The following is a 23,742-nucleotide window of genomic DNA, read 5'->3' as shown; positions in this document are numbered from 1 at the left end:
TCCTCAAAGTGCTCTTTCCACCGCCCGACGATGTCCTCCGTCCGGGTTAGCAGTTTCCCCCCCCCTGCTGAGAACAGCCTGGGGTAAGCCCTGCTTTCCCTTCCTGAGCCGTCGGATGGTTTGCCAGAACCTCCTTGAGGCCAACCGAAAGTCCTTCTCCATGGCCTCCCCGAACTCCTCCCATGCCCGAGTTTTAGCATTCGCGACCACCGCAGCTGCAGCCCTTCTGGCCTGCCGGTACCTGTCAGCTGCTTCAGGAGACCCCTGGGCCAACCAGGCCTTGAAGGTCTCCTTCTTCAGCTTGACGGCTTCCCTCACCTCCGGTGTCCACCACCGGGTTCTCGGGTTGCCGCCACGACAGGCACCGATGACCTTCCGGCCACAGCTCCTAGCGGCCGCGTCCACAATAGAGGCTTTGAACATGGTCCACTCGGATTCCGTGTCCCCAACCTCCCTCGGGATGTGTGAGAAGTTCTTCCGGAGGTGGGAGTTAAAGACCTCCCGGACAGGGTCCTCCGCCAGACGTTCCCAGTTCACCCTCACTACACGTTTGGGTTTGCCGGGTCTTTCCAACCGGTTCCCCTGCCATCTGATCCAACTCACCACCAGGTGGTGATCAGTTGACAGCTCTGCTCCTCTCTTCACCCGAGTGTCCAAGACATACGGCCGCAGATCAAATGATACGATTACAAAGTCGATCATTGATCTCTGGCCTAAGGTGTTCTGGTACCAGGTACACTTATGAGCCACCTTATGTTCGAACATAGTGTTCGTTATGGCCAAACCGTGGCAAGCACAGAAGTCCAATAACGAAACACCATTCGGGTTCAGATCGGGCAAGCCGTTCCTCCAAATCACCCCCCGCCAGGTTTCTCCGTCATCGCCCACGTGAGCGTTGAAGTCCCCCAGGAGAACTATGGAGTCGGTAGGCGGCGCCCTTTCCAGGACCCCTCCCACCAACTCCAAGAAGGCCGGATACTCTGAACTGCTGTTTGGTGCATAAGCACAAACCACAGTCAGAGCCTTGCTCCCCGCAACCCGTAGGCGCATGGAGGCGACCCTCTCGCTCTCCGGGGAGAACTCCAACACAGCGGCGCTCAGCCGGGGGCTCGTGAGTATCCCCACTCCCGCCCGGCGCCTCTCACCCTGGGCAACTCCGGAAAAGGACAAAGTCTAACCCCTCTCCAGGAGCTTGGTTCCAGAGCCAACGCTGTGTGTGGAGGTGAGTCCAACTATTTCTAGCTGGTATCGCTCCACCTCCTGCACCAGCTCCGGCTCTTTCCCCGCTAGCGAGGTGACATTCCACGTACCTAGAGCTAGTCTATGCCGCCGCCGATCGGCATGCCCGGGCCTCCCGCCCGACCCGCCGCCCGGTCTGCATAGCACCCGACCCCGATGCTTGTCCCTGCGGGTGGTGGGTCCACAGGGTGGCTGCTCCATGGTGTTTATTCGGGCTGAGCCCGACCGGGCCCCATGGGCAAAGGCCCGGACACCAGACGCTCGCCTACGAGCTCCCCTCCTGGGTCTGGCTCCGGGAGGGTGCCCCGGTTTCCCTGGTCCGGGCGAGGTGGCTGTAGTCCGTGGGCTAACTATCAAGGTAATGATGGCCATCCATCATTACCTTAAACAGATTTAAGGTAATGATGGATGGCCATCATTACCTTAAATCTGTTTCCAGATCCCACGTTTGCCAGGAAAGTAATGGCGGAAATAAGAGCTGGAAGACCCAATCAAGGTAAATAATGTAATTTTTATGATAATTGAATGCACAGGGATAATTATTTTAAATGTTTAGACTATCTTTCGCTGCAGTAAACTCACAAATGGCAATGCATCAGATTTTTATTCCAAACAGTGTTGCCACCTATAGCCTCATTAACCTCAAACATTTTCACTCTGGCCTACAGTTTCCCCTATCTTAACTCAGGTTCTGACCCAGCCAGCAGCCACTTTCATGCTTTGCCCCACTCCTGTGCCCAGGCCTACAGTTTCCCCTGCCTTAACTCCGACCCCGACCCAGCCAGCAGCCACTTTCATTCGCCCCACTCCTGTGCCCAGGCCTACAGTTTCCCCTGCCTTAACTCCGACACAGCCAGCAGCCACTTTCATTCTTCACCCCACTCCTGTGCCCAGGCCTACAGTTTCCCCTGCCTTAACTCCGACCCCGACCCAGCCAGCAGCCACATTAAGTCCTTCCCCCACTGAAAGAAACCCGGAACCACCACAGTCCTCCTCTGCAGACAGCTTGGGCCCGTTGCCATCCTTGCAGCCAGAATGTCACGAATCCCTGACAGGTATTGTGTCTTCTTTTTGTAATGGATTATAATAAATATGAATTTTTTTAACATTACTCTAATGTTTTTACAGAATTCAAACACCGGACCACACTTTTGATACTCAAGCTTACAATGACTTACAAAAACGTGTACCACCATAATAAAATATCATTTTACAAAAAATTGGAACAAGCCTTTAAAGGCAAAGGATACAAATTCACCAACGAAAAAATTCGGAAAAAACTGGGAAACCTGCTGACGACTTACAAAAGGGCCAAAGATCGATCTCGGGCAACAGGAGAGAGCAATATATCCTGGGAATACTACTTGGTAAGTGCTTGCTCTGTGTACACATCTTAAATGTTAGTTGGACTCTTGGTATCAATCTTCCATCCATTTTCCCCGGTCAGTATTTTGCCACCTATAATTTACCTATGTAACATAGTTGTATCTCTGCAGACAAACGTGAAATAACCACTTTGTACATATGATTTTTAATGGAATCTTGTGTCCTTTTACAGCAAATGGATGACATATTTGGTGGCTCCGGGGTGGGGAGTGCACCTCCAGGGACGGTCCTTTCCACACCACTTTTCCCCAGTCAGATGGCATCAACTGTGGAATTGTGTGATGCTGACGAACAGCGACCCAGTCCTTCAACTGCCACGCAACACACAAGAGCACTTAGGGGGAAAAAAGGCAGCGAGCAACAGTCCTTTCATGACACCTACCAGTCCCACGCTGAACGAAGGACCTGTGCACTGGAGTCACTGGTGAGGCCGGAATTGGCGAGGTGGAGGCGACTGAAAGAGAAAAGAAGAGCGAGATTTGAAAAGAAAATGTTGACTTGTATGGGACAAATGGTTAGGTGCCCCTGTGTCCAGCTGACCACCCATCTGCTCCAGGATTTCTGCCTGGTATGCAGATAGCAGAGTCAAAGCATAAATGCAGACTGTGCCGCATATTTATACATTCTCTGAAAAACGGAGGCGGTGAGGCGATCTGTTTTATTTGGCAGAGAGATGTTTGAGGAAGCGGAGAGAGAGCGCCGGTGTGGGTGGAAGTGATACGCCACTGAAGGCTCCACTGCTGGGGGCTCAGCCAGACCCAGTTTCTCCTTCCTCTCGACTTCCAGCTTTGAGTAGCCCCTCGTGGGAAGCTTACTCTTCAACGGGCTGGACCAGTACCTGCTCATTTCTTTCATACAGACAGGCACTGCCGGCAGAAGTTGTTTTCGACGGCGGCTGGGCTGGTGGGAGCCTCTTACCGTCATACAAGTCTCTCTCCCCCCCTGTAGCATCTGGGGCTGCTGGCCATAGTATGCCCAACTTGGACGCGGCCCGTTTTGCAGACCTCGTATAAGTCGCTGTCCATCGGGGAAACAGTGTCGGATGCACTAGGGGGTCTGGGCTGTTGGAGAGGAAAAGTGGAGTCATCATCCTCTTCCTCCGTGTCATCCATTTCGAGGAAGTCAGAGTTGGCATCGCCCTCTGCGTCCTCACAGCCCAGCTCCACATCGAGGAGCCCCTCGAAAAGTGGAGGTATTTCCCTGCATTCAGCCTCCATCATGTCCGCCCAGCTCGCAGTAGCTCGCGGCAGATGGGTGGCTTGCGTGGTGGTTCCTGACAGGCACGGGTCCTGCTTATTGGATACCACCACTCTCAGTCTCCTTTCCAGGATTTCCTCTGGCATTGACGCACAGTGCAAACATGCCTGGGGGTCAGCCAGCGCTGCATGAGCGTGTTTATCACCCATGCAAGCTATGCACGTAGGATGAGGGTCCCTGCCCGAGATGGACGGGGAACAGATCGCCTTGACGCGGACACTGCTCGAAATATTCTGTGTAACGTTTTAATTATACTTCTCCGAAGTACTTACTCAGCACACTCCCGACTGAAGCCCGGAGCTGCGTTCGGCGACGGATTCCTAACGGGTCGTCTGTGAACTGTCGAGAAGCAATCCAAGCTAGCCTAGATGCGCTGAGGGAGCTATGGTTTCTTCACGGGAAGAAAGCGAGAATGATTTGCGAGGAGGCAGCCGGCTGTAATAATAGGTAGGGGTGGGGCCCTCCCGTGGGGCCCTCCCGTGGGGCCCTCCCACAGCCGACCTGTCTGTCACTGACAGACGTGGTGTCATTGGAGCTTCCATAGTTGGTCACGCCGAGGCGATTCCACATAGTGAAACACCGAAACGAAGTTTGAAGAAGAACCCTGAAATAGAGTGTTGTTTTCTAGAGATTCATAACGTACAAATGTTGATTTTTATTATTTTGTCATTTGATTTAGTTTTCACCAAGTTAAGATGGCCAAAGCTTATTCATGTCAGCTGCTAAAATATCAGCATCAAAGCTGCTCTTAGAGAGACATGCACCTGCTGAGTGCCAGTCATATCATGTAAGGTACATTGTGGTTTCCATTGTGATTACGATTTAATGTCCCTGTTAGTTGAATAACATTCTTAAAAAAAACAAAAAGAAAACCAAAGAAATGTTTCATATGCTCTCTTTTAAACATATAAATAATACACTTATCTTTTCACTTGAGCGTGACCAGATATGAAAGACATATTTATATATTATTTAACAAAATACGGCCTTGCAGAAAACAACTAAACGGACAAACTGCAAAATAATGTATTCATTTTTCTTATATCCTGGCCTCATGATGTGAGACAGGGACGAAGTGAAATGCAGATATTAAAGAAAACAACACACAGAGAACATACTTCATCATGACAGAATGTGGTTACCTCTGTGATACATGTGTTATGTTCAACGTCCAGCAGTGACAAGATAGAAGTCACTAATGCATTGAAATGTATGGAATCAAAATAGGGTAAAAAGTCTGTTTCACCACATCTGAATGTGTAAAGACATTGTGTATGAATACATTCAAACTTGTGAATGTGAACTCATTCTGATCAAATGTATTCAAATGTCTAAAAAATGTCTAAAAAATGTCTGAACAAATATATTTAATTTCTGAATCCCAAAAGACATATAGCTGTGCATGACATGTGAACAAATGAAAAAGATTTGCACACATATAGTTTCCAATCTGTGAGTGCAGCAAGAAGATTTGCCCAAAGGTTTTCACCACAGAAGAAGGTTTGTGATTACATAAATGTTTACACTTCTCTGTTTACGGCTTCTTCCTGAACAGCCGTTGAGGATGCTCAGATGAATATATCATTAGACTAGATGGTTGCAGGTGGACTAGTGTTTACAGGTCAATGGGAACTATGGAGGAGTCTTCAGCTTTGTCCAAATCCTGCATATTTTTGTCATTTTGTTTTTGAACATTTTGCAATTATTTTATTGTTATATAAACTGCGCGGTGTAGTATGTCATAAAAAATGTAATATAAAAGTAATAGCCAAAAAAATGCTATAGTATAATATATAAAAAAACTATAAAAAAAACTCATAGCTTAGTATACCTTGAAAAGGTCATAAGGTCATAGCCATAAAATGTCATAGTATATTATATCACATAGAAAATGATAATATAGTCTATATATTATATATATATATATATATATACATATATAATTTATATTATCATATATCATAAAAAATACCATGAAAGTCATAGTATAGTATGCTATAAAAGTAATATGAATGTCATAGAAAAGTCATAGAGTTCTCATATAGAATGACAATATAGGGCCCCCACCCCCTCGCCCACCTGATAGAGCCTGCACCCCATGTACTAAAATGTCAAAATGTAGTATACCATAAATAACGATGATATTGCATGTCCAAAGAATCATAAAAAGTCATGAAAATCTCATTTGTATTATGTTATAAGTTGTTAAAAAATGTCATTGTGAAATATGTCATGAAAAGGTAAAGAAAAAAAAAATCATAGTAACCCTGATAAGAACAGTGCTGTATAAATAAAGTTCATTTAGACATTCATGACATTTGTCATTTTCATTTGTCACTTTCGAAAATGAATTGTTATGACATGTTTATGACATACTACACTATGACAATCATATGACATACTTTGACTTTTTTTTAGATCTGCAATAATTAGTCAACTAGTCCATTAGTCAATCGGCAGAATAATAAGCACCAGCTATTTTGATAATCTAATCATCATTAAAGGTATACTGTCAGGAACTTTCTTTTGAATTGATTTTTAAAAGAGTTATTTTAATGCAGTGGGGTCTGACAGTCTGCCCCGACTGCTTCTGTTCCCTCTGGTTCCCTCCAGTAGTATACGGCTCTAGGTGGAGGTGCACCCAGCGCGGACTGGCAGAGCAGCGAGGCTCCTCTCTGCTCCTGGCATGAGTTGAAGGAGGAGCTGCTCCTACCAGGAACCTCCCACCGGAGCTCTGACTGCAGGTTGAAGGCGGAAGCCAAGCTTGATCTGGCTCAGTCTTTGGCTGGTTGTGATGAATCCGACCCAGTGGCACACATGACACTTATTAAGAATAACTATATAGAAATAGCCAATCTTCACGCCGATGGTCTCGTTTACTTATGCAGGTCACGTAGAGGCATCAGTATGAAACTGAGACTGTTTCATAAACAGTTCAAAGTTACTCGCAGTCACTTTAAAGTCATAGTTCATGCTAAAAAGCCATTCATTGTTTTATTTCATATTAAACTGAATATATTTGGGTTTGGACTTGGATATAGTGGGATGGGAACGTCTAACTGAACTTCTAACTGTTTTCTGATTATTTATTTTTAGACCAAACGATAATCTCAAAAGAAATAGGAAAATTAATCCATAATGGAAATAATCGTAAATTGCAGCCCTACATATCACCAAATTATCATTTTTCATGGAATACTACACTGACATTTTTATGACATTTTTAGGGCAATTTTTATGAAAAACATCATTTAGGATACTATGCTATGTAATTCTTTATGGAATACCTTACTATGATTTTTATTATCTTTAAAACATAAAATATCATATATTTATGGTATGCATATTATGGTATGACTTGTTTTATGACATCTTTCTATTCCCTTCTATTCTATTCATTTTTATGACTTTTTTATGGCATACTTTACTATGACATTTTTTATTACGTACTATTTTTTGGCACTCTATGCTATGACATTTCTATGGTATATTATTATTTTTAATGGCATTTCTGAAAAATGTATAGTATTATTTCAATGGCACACTATAGTACAACCTTTTAACCGCATACGATACAATGATTTGTTTTGTATAACACATAATTCATTTTTTATGGCATACAATATTATTAGATATTTATGAAATATTTGTGGAATACTTTATTACTTTTATGTGCATAAGAGTTCCAAATATGATTGCCTGTCGGTTTCTCAACATAGCCCTTCACAATGATGGATTTTATTCGGTTTTGATCCGAGCGCAGACACTTTACTCATAATCCACCCATAAGTCTATGGAGAGACATATAGAAGAATATAATACAGTGGCGTGTGTAATTGTGGAGTGGACACTGATCATGGATGTGTAACTTTCACTTTACACTGGAGTAATCAAACTAAGGATTAATGTAGCGAAGCAGTATAACATTTATTGAATCATGCAATTAAAACTTCACAAGAATAAAAAGGAAACCAGTCACATGATTCATCGTGTCAGTAGATTTTGTTTAATTTGTTGAAGAAAGCCGTGAGCTAGCTGCAAAGAGCAATTTTCTTATTGGTTAGTTTTGGTTCCTGTTGTAGCCCAGCGCCACAAGGTTAATCAGCGCACACTGACACTCAGACATAATTCACTGTGTTGGACATTCATAGACTTGGTGTGTGCTCGTAGTTCAGTCTGTGGCTCAGGGCCAGTTGCAGCACTTGCAGGAGTCAAAGTAGATGAGGTTGGGCTGGCAGCGGTGCAGGTACGTGTTTCCCTGGAAGCACTGGAAGTAGGTGTTCTTATCAGCTTCGTTCACATACAGGCCATTGGGGCGGCCACGGCAGAATTCTGCAATGGGGTCCCTGGTGGTGGTGGGGGCTGGGGTGGTGGTGGGCTTTGGGCCGAAACCTGCATATTCACACATGGAGAAAAAAACGTCATAAATGGAATAAAGGCTAAACCAAGCTTCTCTGACAACCGACTAAGAACTACACCAAAACTGAAATACAAATTTTTATTAAAAACTTGAAAGGCAATTTTGATTGTTTCAGGGTTCTGGGATTGGGCTATTGATCGATCAATAGATTAGATAAAAATAGTACACTGTAAATTCTAATTAGTTAACCTTCTTAAAGATTGGCCAGTTGGCTTAATAACTAAGAAAAGGTACTTGTTTCACTTAAGTAATGTGTAATAGGTAAAAAATCTGTATAAAGTTCTTGAGACTTTACTTCAAATGTACTCTTGGCTCAGTATGAACTGTTAAGAATTACTATTGCAAACAATAAAATCCTTTCGAGTGAAAAGACATCACAGTGAGTGGAGACAGCTTTGTAAGTTAGCTGAGCTACAGTATTTACCCATTGAGATCCTGAGGTGGTTGACGAGAGGATAAGGTCCAGCCGAGCAGAAGTATCCACCAAAGTCATCCATGTCCAGAGTCCACACATGAGCACCTCCCAGGTTGTTGGCAGTCATAAACTGGACCTACAGGACGAGCGCATCAGAGACAAAAAGGATCACACAGCAGCTACAGGGATATCAAGTAGACCTAGAATGGAAAAAAGGGGAACTGCTCTCCTCCACCAACCTTACTAGAACATTTGATCACAGATCACGTGAGTGGTAATTTGTCCAGTGTCATTATAATGACCATATAATATATAGTATAATAGTGGAGCTCTTGGTTACCTTGGAAGAATAGCTGCGCTGGTCATCATAGCCCACCCAGGAACTTCCATAGGTGGCGTAAGGAACCTCCTGTTCAGGGATCCATTCAGCAGTAGCACTGGAGCCGAAGTCACAGATCTGATAACACATAAACATAAGCAGAGTTAGATCAGACACGAACATGGGGCTTTGAGATGGAGATACTCCTACCATCTTTACTGATAGAATCACTTAAAGGGACAGTGTTTATGATTTAGTGGCATCTAGTGGGGGGGTTGCAGATTGCAATTTAGTTGCTGCAAATAATTTGCCATTGTTGAGCGTCTGAGCCTGCCATAGAGTGGCTGGCTGAGTAATGAAATACTCTTCCATGCCAGTAGGTGGCAGTAGGTAGCGCAATAATGATTTACTTCATTTAATAAGACAGTAGAATTAAATGAGTAGAACAGCGATGAAGAAATACTTGAAAAGGAGAAATGCAGACTCTGAACTGGGTCTTGGACAACATTCTAACCCAGATGAAAAGCCTCGTATGAGTGGTGGTCAAAAGAAAGAAGAAACGGTGAGCTACATGCAACATGGAGGACTCAGGAGGACCTGCTCCCTCTGTACAATTAGAAGGCCTATAAGCTAACAAACACACGATTCCTAGTCTTATGGCAAAATAGAGAATTATAGGTGATTGTACAATCATATAATGAAAACATAGTTATGAATATTATATTCCCTTTCTGCAAATAGGTCCCCTGAAATGCTTCACACTCGCCCACATTGATTTTATTATTTCAAATTTTGGATGTGTTTAGGTGCTCAGTTGTTTAGCACCATGTTCTTCTTGATCAAATGTAGATGACTACAAGTCATGTTGATGTTGAGTCATGAAGCAGCAATAACCACAATACCTATCGTGTTCTGTATTTAGGCTTTTCAAAGTCAGCTGAACAATGACTGTGCAGTACCTCATAGTAGGCCCAGAAGCCGGCAGTGCGAGTGTAGGGTCCAGCGTCTGCGGGACCGTTAGATGGTGCTCCCAGGCCGGTAGCACCGGTGGTAAGGCGGTAGGTTCGGCCGTAGGTTGGGAAACCCAGCAGCAGCTTCTCGGCTGGTGCTCCCAGAGCCAGCCAGTGAGAGATGGAAGAGTTCTAACAAAAAGGAGATAAATATGACAGCATAAAACTTAGTATTATTGACATTGGATCAGATGCCTCCCTGGAATGTAAAATGTTTGCCTGTATTGTCGATCCAACTGTGAATAAATTCTGCAGCTTTCAGCTCATAGTTCAGGTTTATAGGTCAAGCAGTGAGGAAAACAGATTTCTGTCGAAGGAATTTGTGGAGACCAAATAATAGCCAAAAGGGGAGGGGCTTACATCCACATGCTGGATAGAAAAAAATCTGTTAATGCAGCTTTAAGTGGAAAAGGCTTTCTGAAAACCATATTTAGCGTAGCACTGCTAAACGTCGTTCTCATCAGTGAGATAAAACCTCTTAAACTGCATTTTGGACAATTAATAAACACTAAATAAACACTCAAACTAACACAACATACTGTCAAATAGTGTGTCTTGCAGAAGTCCGTCTTGTGTGTGTCTTTGTGTGTGTCTTACGATGTTGTGATGAATGTGTGAGCCGGAGTCCACAGGGCTGCGGTACAGTGGGCTGTTGTGTCCAGTAGCCGCCTCCCAGTGTCCATGGTAGTCATAGGTCATGACATTGATGAAGTCAAGGGAACTGTTGATTTTAAACGGTTTTATTTGAGATCAGCAGAGAAGTTTCACCATTGTTGGAGGATGTAGTAAAAAAGTACATGCAATTCATTCAGTTTAACAGTAAAAGCTGTTTCACACCAAGCATGCATCTACGTCCAAAAAATGTACACGGAAATTTAAATATATATATATATATAAAAAAAGCTAGCAAACGCCTGCGGAACATTCGTGCAGGGAAACACAAATAAACAGACAAACTTAGATTTCAGCAAACTTGCAGAAGTTGCAGTAAGTTTACAGCCAACAGCTGGTTAGTTAGCTGATAACTACTAAGGACTGGGAGAAAGGTATAGCAAACCGTTTTTATATTTGAAAAAAAATGGAACAAGGCAACGCAGACAATTGGCACCAGACCCTGTGCGCATAGTAAAATAGAACATTCCCATACCAATTTTCTGAATTCCTGCACCTCATTTCTTATCACACTGGTGAGAAACAGCTTTAAAGTGACCTTCCTTCCCACCTAACTAAAGATACTCACTCTTCTGAGCATAAACAGACACTGAGTCCACTGAAATCAAACTCACTCTGCGATCTTATTGACCTCGTAGGCTCTGTCGATGGTGGGAAGGAAAGAAGCCACGTTGGCTGACAGCAGCAGCTGAGTCTTCCTGTTGTCCTTGGCGTCGTCCTCAAAGGCTTTGGAAAGTTCCTGTAGAATGAACCAAAAGAGCTCAGGTCCTCCACATCTGATTGTTTCTGTCCATCTCCTACTACAACACCGCAGGTTTTGATGGAGACATCCCACAGCACTTTGTTTGTTCAGTCACTCAGTGTGTGATTTGTCTTTTTTTAATCGTTTGTCACCTCGTATCAAAAGCTGTAACTAAATGGATTTATATTTTAAAATAATGTTGTCTTGCTCAAAGGTAACATTATACTTACTGGAAAAACAAAGTGATTAATTTATTACTGATTGGCCCAGAGGGGAGACTACACACGTTCACAATGTGTACCATGATTGTAGCCATGCTGCTGACGTGGCTCTATGGACAGCAGTACCCGTCGGCCGCTTGTTGAGGTCTATTGGATTAGATGCCGTTTTTCCAGAGGAAGAAGCCGTCTGACTTTGCTGAACCTCAATAACTTTTCCCGTAGCGCAGCCATGATATTGACATATCAATGGATTGTTGGTTATTGTTATCACTTTGATGAGTTCCTGACTTGTCATTTAGCTCCACCATCAGCTCAAACTTTTCATTTGTGTAATACTTAAAGTTCCCATATTGTAGATAGTGATGTTTTTTTTATTATAAAGCATATCTAGATGCTATATAGATATTGTGAACGTTTGAAAAGGCTTAATCAACGGAGAAATGTACACTGTCTGTATTCAGAAACTGTTCCTTTAAACAAGCAGTCAGGACCTCCATGAGGTTTGTGATGTCACAACGATACAGTCAGCGGTAGAAGTGCTGCTAAGCTCCGTGTATCAACACAATAAGTGAGTCCCCGACTGTAGTGACGCTGTGAAGATGGAGACGGCGCAGATGCTGATGACCGGAGAACACTGACCAATCTGAGCAGGTATGAACATCAAAGCATGTAAACATGTTCTAGTAGAAACCCAAAATACAAGTAGGAACCTGAAAATAAGCGTGACATGTCTTCTGTAAGTGTATGACTAACCGTGACCAGCAGAGTGAACCTCTCCTTGTCCTGATGTGGGCTGCCATTGTGTCCAGGATATTCCCAGGCCAAGTTCAGCCCGTCAAAGTTATGGGTGCGGAGGTAACTGATGGCCGACCTGATGAAGGCTGCGCGGCCCTCGGGCCTGCCGACCACGGCGATGAATCTGGTGGGATGTATAAAGACAGATCTCCATTTAATCAACCTCCATTGTTGTGATACAGAGGCAGAGGGAGGTGTCTGACCTCTCAGTTGAATGGGTGTAAAGGACATGGAGGAACTCACGGGCTCAATCCATTGACTGTTCCTCCGACAGACAGAAGAGTCTTCAGAGCAGGATTACTAATAGAGAGAGAGACAAACAACATCTTAACTGTAATCACCACATCAAAAAACAACACAAAGTTTACACTTAAACCTATACTGATGGCTTTGTACTTCTCCACTTAACTCACTTGCTGATTTGTTTCATTTGTAAACGATAGGACTTACGATGATGGTTCTCTGTTGCAGACTTCTATCTCGGGAGCTGTACAGGAACTTGGGATTGTTTCTGATTCTGACAAACCTTACCTCCACATATGTTTTTAATCTGATTGTAATTTTACCCTGGCCATATTCAACTGTAAGTAATGGCATATTTTACACTTTACATATTATATTCAGCACATACCATATCTCCACTCATTCGCCTGTACTTACTATTTATTGGTTTGGAGTCGCCGACATGCCTTTCGATGAACTCAAATGAATTACCTAGTGGCTATCCATTACATCAAATCAAAAATAAATCAATTTTAATTCCAGGTTGTTAAGCAACAAAATAGGAAAAAAACCAAGGCGGTGAATACTTCAGCAAGGTACTGTACATCCCGTCCTCCCTACACACAACCCCATGGGTGTATTGTTTATCCAGTTCATTCATCGGTACACACTATATAGCTATAAGTACTCACTTTTATTATAAGAAATAAGAACGTTTCTGGTCTTTCCAAACAACAGAACTGCCTTGTCAAGTACGTTTCGGGGGAAACATATTTCCTCCAGGATTACGTTTGTCTGTTAAGTCTTATCATAGAATGAGGAAGTCCACGAGGAAGGAGGTGTTTCTTTGATTCACGCCGATTTATCAATTTGATCTACTGCGTTGTGTCATGTGATCAATACATTGACTTTTACTGAGTTTGTATTGGCCCTTTATTCATAAACAGACATCACTGATATGGTCATTTATCCTCATTAGATACAATCACAGACGCAGTCTGTCAACTGAAGAGATGGAGCAATACTAATGTTAGCCTTGGACTCATGACGGTTTAAACGACCGTGACTAAATTAGCTCTGAATTTGAGAAAACTATTAAGCAGAAGGAGTCTCATGAGGTTTTTCTTTAATATACTTTTATTATGAAAATGTGTTAATGAGGTTGGAAATGTATATACTATCTTGCTTTTTAAAATAGAACATGGTTTTACCTGACGACTCAATATGTTTCTAATGTGTAAAATGTTGGTACTTAAAACAGGATTCCAGGCTGAGAATGGTTCTGGGTCTAAAACCCAGACAGGAGACCATCTGTGGGAGGAAATGTAATGTAGGTCTTGTTTTGGCTTGAAAATGGATATTAAAGACACGTTCACTCACACATTCTTGAGGTTGTTGAGCCTGCTGTACTGCTGCTCATCATTCCACTCGATGGGGATGATCTGGTTGAAGCTGTTGATGGTGGACAGAGCGTAGATGACGTGTGTGCACAGGAAGGGGTCAATGTTGTCCGGGGTGAATTTGGCACTGCTGGGCCTGTACTGGGCCCAGTTGGTCATGTGGCACACTAGTCTATTGGATGAGGCTGAGGGACGACAGTGGGATAACAGCAATGAGACTTACCTGTGTTTGTTCTGACACTTTGATCATGACGGTGTGAGGAAAAGTCAATGTCTGTACAAAACTTATGCTTACCAATGTGCAAAACAAGCAGAACGCCCAGAGCTACAAAAACAAACAGAGAAAACAGAAGGAGAGAAGATGTGAGACTTTGGCATTATAGCCATGTGATATATAGAATGTATACATACACGTCCAAGGAAGGAAAAATAGAATGAAACAAGCAACTAAAATTAAAGTTGCTGCGAAACAACCAAACCAGAGGACCACATAGACCATTGTTGCTCTATTTTGTGGGGGACAGGTGATCTGGAGAAACAGAAGTGGCGTACATGATGAAGACTCATTTGATTGATGCAGCTTTCGTTAGGTGCCTATTCAAGTGTTACAACATTATAATGGAGGTATATGAGGCTATTCCCTTTATGATGGAAGTATATGAGGCCATTCCCGTGCTTTATTATGTCTCATAAGTTGTTGCAGCAATTTTTGGGTTGATACCATTTTTGACCATTTAATCCTAGAGGTGACATTGATGTCAAGTTCCACAAAGTAGTCTCACTACAATGAAATGGCTACTATGAGGACTGACTTCATCCCACATGAATACAACTGAGCTCATTGGATCCACAAGAGGCTCAGCTGTCCAGTCAAACCCAATTTATTTAATTCCAAGACTGTTGAGGGACCGTATGCAAAAATATTTAAATGCACCATTTTAGAAAAACACTTCTTTTCTCCCCAGACTGCGTGTGATTATTAATGGGCTCGTCTGTAAAGGAGAGACTCATGGGAACCATAGAACCCATTTTCATTCACATATCTTGAGGTGAGAGGTCAAGGGACCCCTGTGAATATGGCTATTCCAGTTATTTAGCCCCCTTCCGAACAAGCTAGCAGGACATGCTACCAATGGGTTCATTAGATCGAGTAGTTTCATATGATATATACATTCACTAGCTTTAAGACTGAGCCCGCTAAAGCCTCTTTAAAACACTAATATTGGAGGCAACATTCGATTAGTTCAATTATTTGGTTAATGAATGTGCAAATTAAACAGTAATTATGTAATTTTATTCATTTGAGAGCAATTTTATTACTTAATATCAAATATCTGCTAGATTACAATCTAGGATATGACTTGATTAGATAGTTATGTAATATAATAACACATTTTAACAAAGTAACATAGACTGAATGAATGCGAGTGAATGAATTAAAGAGAAGAGATCTTCCTACGTCTCTCCTGGAGTTTTTGAAAAATGTAAACTATATCTGTATAAAGTTATTGGCATCTTATATGTATATGTATGTGTGTGTGTCTTTGTGTGTCCATAACTGGTAAACGGAATTAAACTCATGAAATGTGTAACTGGTTACTGTAACCTGTTAGGAGTTCCCCCATTGTGCTCTCTGAAGATCCAACCAATCTGATTCAGCAGTGAACCTGTGAATGATCACAAAACATCTACATGAGATGATGGTAAAACACATGAACAACAAAAGCAGATATCATTCAGCTACTGCTGATACAATTATTATGTTAACTTTATCTTTGCTCATTTGTTTTCTATATTTTGTAGATATGTAATTAAACAGCATTTTTTCTCAGACAGAATAAATAAAGACATCACTTTAAACAGATGTATTGACATTTAGCACTATTCTTTAACATATGCAAAACAATTTAATGATTATTAAACAAAACTATTCCATAAGTTAGTCAATAATGAAAATAATTCTCAGTTGTCGGCCTACAGCCGCTAATAATAGCTGTACAATGTAAGCATTCTTCTCCTTTTTTAAAATAGAAGATGTAATTGTTTGCACCTGAACACATGAAGCAACTTGCAGCTAAATGCAAGTTGTATACGACACAAATGCAAAGATGGCGATGATCTCATTACCTTTCTTCAGGAGGAGGCGAAGCAGAGTCTACAGCTCGGTGGTGTCAGGTCAGATTTATATTTGACTCACTAATGACTAATAGTCGGTAGCAAAGTGCAGCTGATAAGGGCCGGTGGTGGTGGGTGTCTCACTGACGTGCACAATAACTCCACTTCCTGTTAAGACTGGGCTAATTAGACATGCTGGGAAATGCGCTATCAGTTCTATTACTACATCAAAGCTCCTGTGGTGATGTGAAGTGTGGTCAATGTGCAAGAATCAGTGAGTAATGATCATCTGGGTTTTGTTCAGTGTTTGGACCGAGGCAACCCCTCTATGTGGACGGGATTATTGGAATACTTTGTGCAATCAAATCAGATTTTGTTGATTTTCAATTAGCTCCATTGTCAAACTTTTCCTTTTCTATATCTACACATTTTAAACCTCTTAAACAGCTGTTGGACCATTAATCATTGGTCCAATGACACCAACAGGAATTGATGCAAACATCAGTAACAGGATGGTCTCACATAGCCAGGCCTTTCTGCATAGAGCTGTATCATCGCTGAGAAAAGCTCTTGGGCGCACTAAGCACAGGATGTTGCCTTTGCAAAACAGATAGTGGAAGTGGAGAAGAAGACTTATACCCACAGTCTACATCCACTGAGTCAGAGGTGTGACATTAGGATGGCACTGTCAATAAAATCCCGGTTCTATTTAATTTAACCCTATTTTCTCACTGAACATTTTTGTACAATGTATTTTGTCAATTTTCTAGAGTAAACACACATAATATCGTCAAAACCTGCTTAGAATATATATGTAGTGTGGAACTACTCGGAAATTTGCTGTGGAAATGTATGGTCCTCACATTAGGATAGCTAATAACTTTGCCGATCCCCTGACCTTTGAACACACTTTGATCCATAGCAAGCTTTCTGTTCCTTAGATCAGTCTAACCTCAGCAGCCCTTCTGCCTCCAACACCAACCTCAGGGGCCTTGACCTGGTTGGTGTGTTAGTAGTTGTTGTTTTTTGTGAACTGGGCTTATGGCCTTCACTGTCTCTTTAATTGTATCTTAAAGAGTTGCCTGTTACATACCGTTACATTTGTATGTATATGTCATATGTCAATAAAATAGAGAATGTCTGACAAGTAAACTTGGTTCCCTGAGAATCAAAGATATCTTGCCAGCACAGGTGTTTTATAGGTAAACTATAGAGCATCTTACCCTGTTGAAATTTTTAAAAAATGTAATGGAGTAAAGTGATAGTCTTTTTACTCAGAGAACCAAGGTCAAAATGTAACCAGACGAAATTTCAGGCGGCATGCCAATGCGGTAAACTTGCATTCTCTCTAGTGTCCATCAGGGGGCGATATGGGATATATGGGAAGTTAATCCATTGACACAACTGCGAATGTAATAAATACACACGTTACGCAAATACAATCCCAAAGTGTTTATTTGAAATCATATTTACAAGTAGCACCCTCCCTCCCACCCCTCCCTCACATCTCCATTCAATCACAAATATGAAAAAGCCCAAGGGCTGCATTATCCACTGCATTCAGCCAAGCCATAGGAAACAGACTCGCTGTTACCACCTTAAGTGAGTGATGACACCAGTCAGTCCGCCAGAACATTCAGCAGCTGGGCTCAGAGACACGGTGACATGACTGTATGGCTCCTAAATGAATACTAAAGGCATTGGGAAAAAACTTTGTACACAGTAAAACACAATAAACAGGACATCATTCAACGGTTCTGAAAGCATCTCCACCTTCTGCTCTAGTGCAGAGATGAAGCAGGTGTGTGAGGCTCAGCATTTCTGAGTGAAAGACAGTGGTGGTGATTTCTCGTATATTGGTCGAACCCAAATGTAAACCTCAGTTCAAGATCATGAAACTAATAATCATGACTGTCTACAGCTAATAGATAAAGTGTTATTCTAGGTGTACGTGTTTTGACATTTGTGATATTTTGCCTATTATATCACCAGGCCTTGGCATGTAGTTGATGGGTAAGGGATTGGACATTCCTTTAACCAGCAATTTGGGTTGTTGGGGTTTTTCCTACAGGGTCTTAAAACTTTGATACATACAAAATCATTTCATACAAAATGATCTTTCCTAGTTTGCCTAATATATTGGTTTTTCTTTTACCCAAACTAATGTAAATGAAATGATATTGTAAGAGAAAAAGTATAAAGCATGTCATGAAGAGTTACATTTCCTGACAAAATAGAGAACATCAATCAAGTATTCATCCTTAGTCATCATTCATGAAGGCAAAACAAGTAAAACTAAAGTAACACAAAAAGGTTTTGGTTGTCCGAACCATTGAAATATTTAGGCTTGTGAGTTCCTTTGGATCACCAATTAAACTCACAAGCTTGTTCACACAATGATTCTGTCATTTTGAAAACATTTATTTCGTCTTCTTGAGTGAGTGTAAGAATAACCTATCCATACAGAGCACAGAACAAACTGCTGAATCTGTATCTTCAGGATAGATCCTGTGGTTTCTACTGTGATTCACCAACTCCTGATGCTTTGGCTTTGGAGCAGTTGACCTGAAACAGTTACTAGTTTTTCCAGAGCTTTCAACTCTCCCTAAGACTGTTTCTAGGGCCAAGACTGAACCTTCATGCTGTATGTTGTTAAGATTTGAGATAGCCTGATATAGTGGGAACTAAAACATGGCTGTTATAACAGAGAACAATGCTGACCAGACCTGACCAGGACAGAAGAACTGTGAGGAATGAGTGACAGACTGAATGCGCACACTAGAGGTCACATCCTTCCTGTAAACTGCAGTGAACCGGACATGTTACATAAGAGCTGATAGATGCTGACAGGATTACAATGAGAACGATATATGACACTGTTAACTCTTATAACTATAACTATATTCTCTGATAACTCTTTCATCTCTAGCGGTGGCTAATCTGTTTCATGTTAATAACCTACCAGCATAAAAGCAGCTGCAATAAACACGATTAACACTGAACAGAGGCGTTTTTACATTGTTTCAAACAGTGCAGGCACAACAAAATGTGAGCAAATAATGAAATACTCCTTTCATTCATCCAATTTGACAAACCCCAAAATGAGACATAAGAAATATAAAATGTAAACATTCATTTGGACCGGTGACGTTTTTATGTAGCTTTCCATAATTACAGCTAAGACAAAACACAAGTAAGCATAAAGACATTAGCAGGAGCTGAAAATCCATGATAAAAAGTTCTTCAGTGCTTCAATGAGTGACTGACTCTGTGTTCACGCTATGAGCAACAAGACATAAGTTCAACAATGGGGTGCTGCTTTTTAGGGGAGTTGTGGAAAAACAAGGCAATGTTGTATCCTGACACAAATGCTTACATGGACAATGATGACTTTCATGTTAACAGTGTACAGAATTTGAAGTGTACATGATAAGCTGCATTATGAAATTCCATGTTTTTCACAATTTGGGGAACAGGCACTTTACAATTGACCCTTTGCTAAGCACCGCCCCCTGCTGCTACGCTAAGCTGTCCGAGCCACCATGGAGCCCACCCTGTCTCTAACTGCACACCCTTGAAGGATTTGTTCATCTTTATAAAAACCTAAAGTGATTTCAGAGAGAATCTGCATTTGAAGGAAATATCCAGCAGCCAGTAAAAAAAGTGTAAAAGTGAACCATCACATCACCTGCTGATGGAGACAGAAGACAATGAAATGAAGGAACAACTCTGTTCCTGTAAAGCGGGGTAGATATTTATTCACTGTTACAATCATTTAAAAAGCTAAAGCAGCATGTGTATACATTACCTTCAGCAGCTAGCATAGCATATGAGTGCTAACGCTAGTTAAAGATGCGCTAACGTACTCGGCTAATGTTAGCTCCATCTGTTTTCCATCTGTTTCTCTTACAACCTCTCTGGGTAAAAAGTATCACTATTACACCTTTCACCACGACGAGCTCCAAATCCACTAAAGCAGCCTGAACATGAAGAACATCTGAAACCACCGATGAGTCTGTGGAGCAGAGACAGATAACTGTTAGAGCTGCTAGCTAAAGCTATGTTATGATTGGCTAAACTGTGGTTGAGGGACAGGACTTAGCGAAGGGTCCATTATGACGTACTTACCAAGCAGTGAAAAATGCACGAGGAGCTTAATATTGTAGTTGCAGACCTTTACAGCTCTTTACAGCACCCACAACCATTCAGAAAACAGACACTTATCAGTCAAGTTGCTCTCAGAGTGGACAGAACAGGCAGACACCCATCACATGTAAGACTGCACTGTATGTATACAAGTTATACACATCATTTATTCTATGAAAAATATACACCTGAAGTCTGTGTCTCGCCAGCTACAGTTTGGAGGACGAGTGTATGAGACGCGTCAGCCACATATGTGATGGTCCCGGTAAGGCATGGTTTCACTGACACTGGTACATAAATACACAACCAGACAGGGATTCCCTGCTCCCTCAACCCTTTCAATCCATCCAGCTTAAAAAAAGACCCTCTTTGTTGTTATTTTTATTTTTTTAAATGAAAACTGAAACCCCTCCTTCCTCACCCACCCGTTCAATCCCTGCAGTGCTACAATCTTCCCCGACCACCTGAACCCACCCCAACCCCAAACACAGGCTGAGACACAGGACAGCTTTAGCTTCAAGCCATTCAAAGCAAAAAGTCCACAGATCGGCTGAGATCACAGGCCGGCCAATGACACAAGAGGGAGTAGAAGCAAGCCGGTGAGGAGGTGGAGAGGTTGACTGGACAGTGCGGAGGAGGCCTCGTTCTGCACCATCATACCAGTTCCTGTGTGAGAGACAGTATGCAACAAGTCAATTTAACATGATGTGACATTTGTGAATGTAACATGAATATTTCCAGCATTTCATACTCTTAATCAGTAAACTAACAGGTTCAAATGTGTCCCAGTTAATACTGAACGTTAATAGGGCCGGTGTTCGAAACTCAATAGACCCTTTTCATGCTGACATCACGATTACATCACAGTGTTGGCTGTAAGCAAAACAAAGCAAAGACTGGATGCAAACACGAATCACCTCAGAGTAGTGGGCTAAAGTTACACATGGGAAATCATCATCAGCTGTAAATCAAACTTTATCAACTTTATCACGTGTTTGAGAGGAAAAACTGATTCAAGAATAGCAAGCTATACTATTGGGGAAACGTTTCAGAGATGGAGAGAAAATGTAGTCAAAAGTTTAGCTTAGCCTTCTGCTAATACTAGTTAGCCATCACGGCTGCTGCATCGCAGCGGTGAGCTCGCAGCTAATGCATAAGGCTAACCTATTAGAGAGATGGAGAGAAATGTTAACTATTAGAGAGATGGAGAGGAATGTTGCCGATAGGCCAAACTATTAGAGAGATGGAGAGGAATGTTGCTAATAGGCTAAACTTGTAAGGATTACAGATACTAGAACCCAAAAGCACAACTCGGAGACAAGATACAAGTTCAGTTATTTTACTAGAGTTCAGGCAGGGTCAAAACCGGGAGGTCGGGCAAACAGGCGAACAAATCCAATAAGGGGCAGGCAAAAATCCAAGGTCGAAAACAGGCAGACAGGGTCGGAACAGGCAGATCATGAACAATATAAAGGTATGCTGGAGAACTTGGCAAAAACACACAAGACAATCTGGGAGGGAAGTGCAAGTGAGGGGACCTAAATAGTGAGGGCTAATGAGGGAATGGGCTGCAGGTGAGATGGGTGTGGAGGACCAGGTGAGGGGAATGAGAGATGATCAGGTGTGAGTGGTAGAATCTGAAATGACAGGAGAGTTAGTAAAACAAGCAGACAGGATGAAAACAAACTAATATGAAGGGGAATTTGTGACAAAACTATTAGAGAGAAGGAGAGAAATGTTGCCGATAGGCTAAACTATTAGAGAGATGGAGAGAAATGTTGCCGATAGGCTAAACTATTAGAGAGATGGAGAGAAATGCTGCCGATAGGCTAAACTATTAGAGAGATGTTGCTAATAGTTTAGCCTTACTGCTAACTGTGAGCCTTTGACTGTGGTTAGTAAAAGCTAATAAGGTGCATTTTCTCTTCATCTCTGAAATCCCCCTATAGTATAAGATGTAAGGTTGCTTTGCAGTGGAGGCTGCTGTTGCCAGTGCTGGAATAGCAGCTCATTCTGCAGGATGTATATGGCGTCGATTTCTCTTCGCACACTTATTTTCTCTATCAGGTGTGTACAAGTCTAGTCATATAATGGGTGCCGGAAATGAGTTAGAATTTATCCGATCCCCTTGTCTTGAAGTCAATAGGTTTTTAAAAATAGAGTTTTTGGTTAGATGCCTGAAATAAGGTCTGTGGTTAACACAAGCTGAAGTCATTTATGAGCTCTCTTCTACATTATAAAATACCCCTCCAGTGAATTTCAAGTGACTTAAAAAAGTGGTTGCTAACAAGTGGCTAAATGAGGCTACAAAACGTGGTCATGCCCAATAGTCCGCCTTCAGCCTTTTTTGCTGAACAAAACGTTTAAGCATCGAAAACTTGTGTTCCCCACAGAGCTAACTTTCTGCAACAATCCAAAATTCAAAGGAAAATTGGCTGTGTTAGCGTCTGGAAGTCGGCCAATGTTTGCTATTGGTCAATTTTAACTTGCTGAAGAAACATTTATGACTGGACATATTTTAAAATCTATCTCATCATGTTTGGTACCCACCGATATGCATCTGTAGCACTAAAGATCAACAAGAGTCAAGTAAGGTCACATCAAATGTCTGGTGAGGTAGTTTAAATCAAAATGTTGCCAATATTGAACTGTTTGATTTAGGTTAAAGGGTTTAAGTTGTTGTACAACATTTAAAAAAGGTGTTCTGTTGAAAAAAGTGAATATTTCACAAAATAAGTTATCAAAAGCCTCATTTGGTCCTCTTGACCGTACCTTTATAACCAAAGTACCTTAAATGTCCAACCATATAAACTCTCACTCTCCCATATTTGTTTTAGATACTGCTGACATGTTTATGATCAACATAATAGATATCCTAATGTTCCTATCAATAAGATCAGAAGACACGGCCTTGGACGTCTCTGAGGAGGGGTTACTTCCTTTAAGAGCACCGCCTATAACCTATTACTAACAGTCTTATTAGATCCATCCATCCATCCATTTTCCTCCGCTTATCCGGGGTCGGGTCGCGGTGGCAACAGGCCAAGCAGGCTGACCCAGACTTCCCTCTCACCGGCAACATGTTCCAGCTCATTCTGGGGGATCCCGAGGCGTTCCCAGGCCAGCTGGGAGATGTAATCCCTCCAGCGTGTTCTGGGTCTTCCCCGGGGTCTCTTCCCAGTTGGACGTGCCTGGAAAACCTCCAGTGGGAGGCTCCAGGAGGCATCCTAATTAGATGCCCGAACCACCTCAGCTGACTCCTTTCGACGCGAAGGAGTAGCGGCTCGACTCCAAGCTCCCTCCTGATGACCGAGCTCCTTACCCACCCTACGGAGGAAGCTCATTTCGGCCGCTTGTAGCCGCGACCTTGTCCTTTCGGTCAC

The 23,742-nt window shown here is 42.2% G+C and overlaps 2 protein-coding genes across 3 annotated transcripts in view; both read right to left on the bottom strand.

Moving 5' to 3' along the window:
* Positions 1–8,065: 8,065 nt before the first annotated feature.
* Positions 8,066–14,597, bottom strand: chia.1 (chitinase, acidic.1). The gene is made up of 11 exons (XM_031875583.1): positions 14,578–14,597; positions 14,394–14,467; positions 14,079–14,283; positions 12,720–12,776; positions 12,435–12,600; positions 11,333–11,457; positions 10,644–10,767; positions 9,996–10,178; positions 9,058–9,174; positions 8,727–8,853; positions 8,066–8,274 (listed from the first exon to the last, which is right to left on the bottom strand). Exons 1-11 carry the CDS (start codon positions 14,595–14,597, stop codon positions 8,066–8,068), a joined length of 1,407 nt encoding a protein of 468 aa, XP_031731443.1.
* A 3,055-nt stretch (positions 14,598–17,652) lies between these two features.
* Positions 17,653–23,742, bottom strand: part of cntn2 (contactin 2) — an 80,981-nt gene continuing 74,891 nt past the window's right edge. For both annotated transcript variants that reach the window (XM_031875543.1, XM_031875544.1), the window contains exon 23: positions 17,653–21,025. In XM_031875543.1, coding sequence (XP_031731403.1) covers positions 20,916–21,025 — 110 coding nt within the window. In that variant the 3' untranslated portion in view covers positions 17,653–20,915. The remainder of the gene's footprint in view (positions 21,026–23,742) is intronic.

This window comes from Anarrhichthys ocellatus, unplaced genomic scaffold (assembly GCF_004355925.1).
Source record: "Anarrhichthys ocellatus isolate YVR2014 unplaced genomic scaffold, GSC_Weel_1.0 scaffold92, whole genome shotgun sequence".
Taxonomy (NCBI): domain Eukaryota; kingdom Metazoa; phylum Chordata; class Actinopteri; order Perciformes; family Anarhichadidae; genus Anarrhichthys; species Anarrhichthys ocellatus.
This window is presented reverse-complemented; position numbering and strand designations above follow the sequence as displayed.

Excerpts from the sequence above, each read along its gene's own strand:
- chia.1 (XM_031875583.1), bottom strand. The coding sequence starts at position 14,597 with ATGGTCTATGTGGTCCTCTG. Across the intron at positions 14,284-14,393 it reads TCTGCTTGTTTTGCACATTG|CCTCATCCAATAGACTAGTG; the intron begins GTAAGCATAAGT and ends GTCGTCCCTCAG. Across the intron at positions 10,768-11,332 it reads GAGGTCAATAAGATCGCAGA|TTCCCTTGACTTCATCAATG; the intron begins GTGAGTTTGATT and ends TAAAATCAACAG.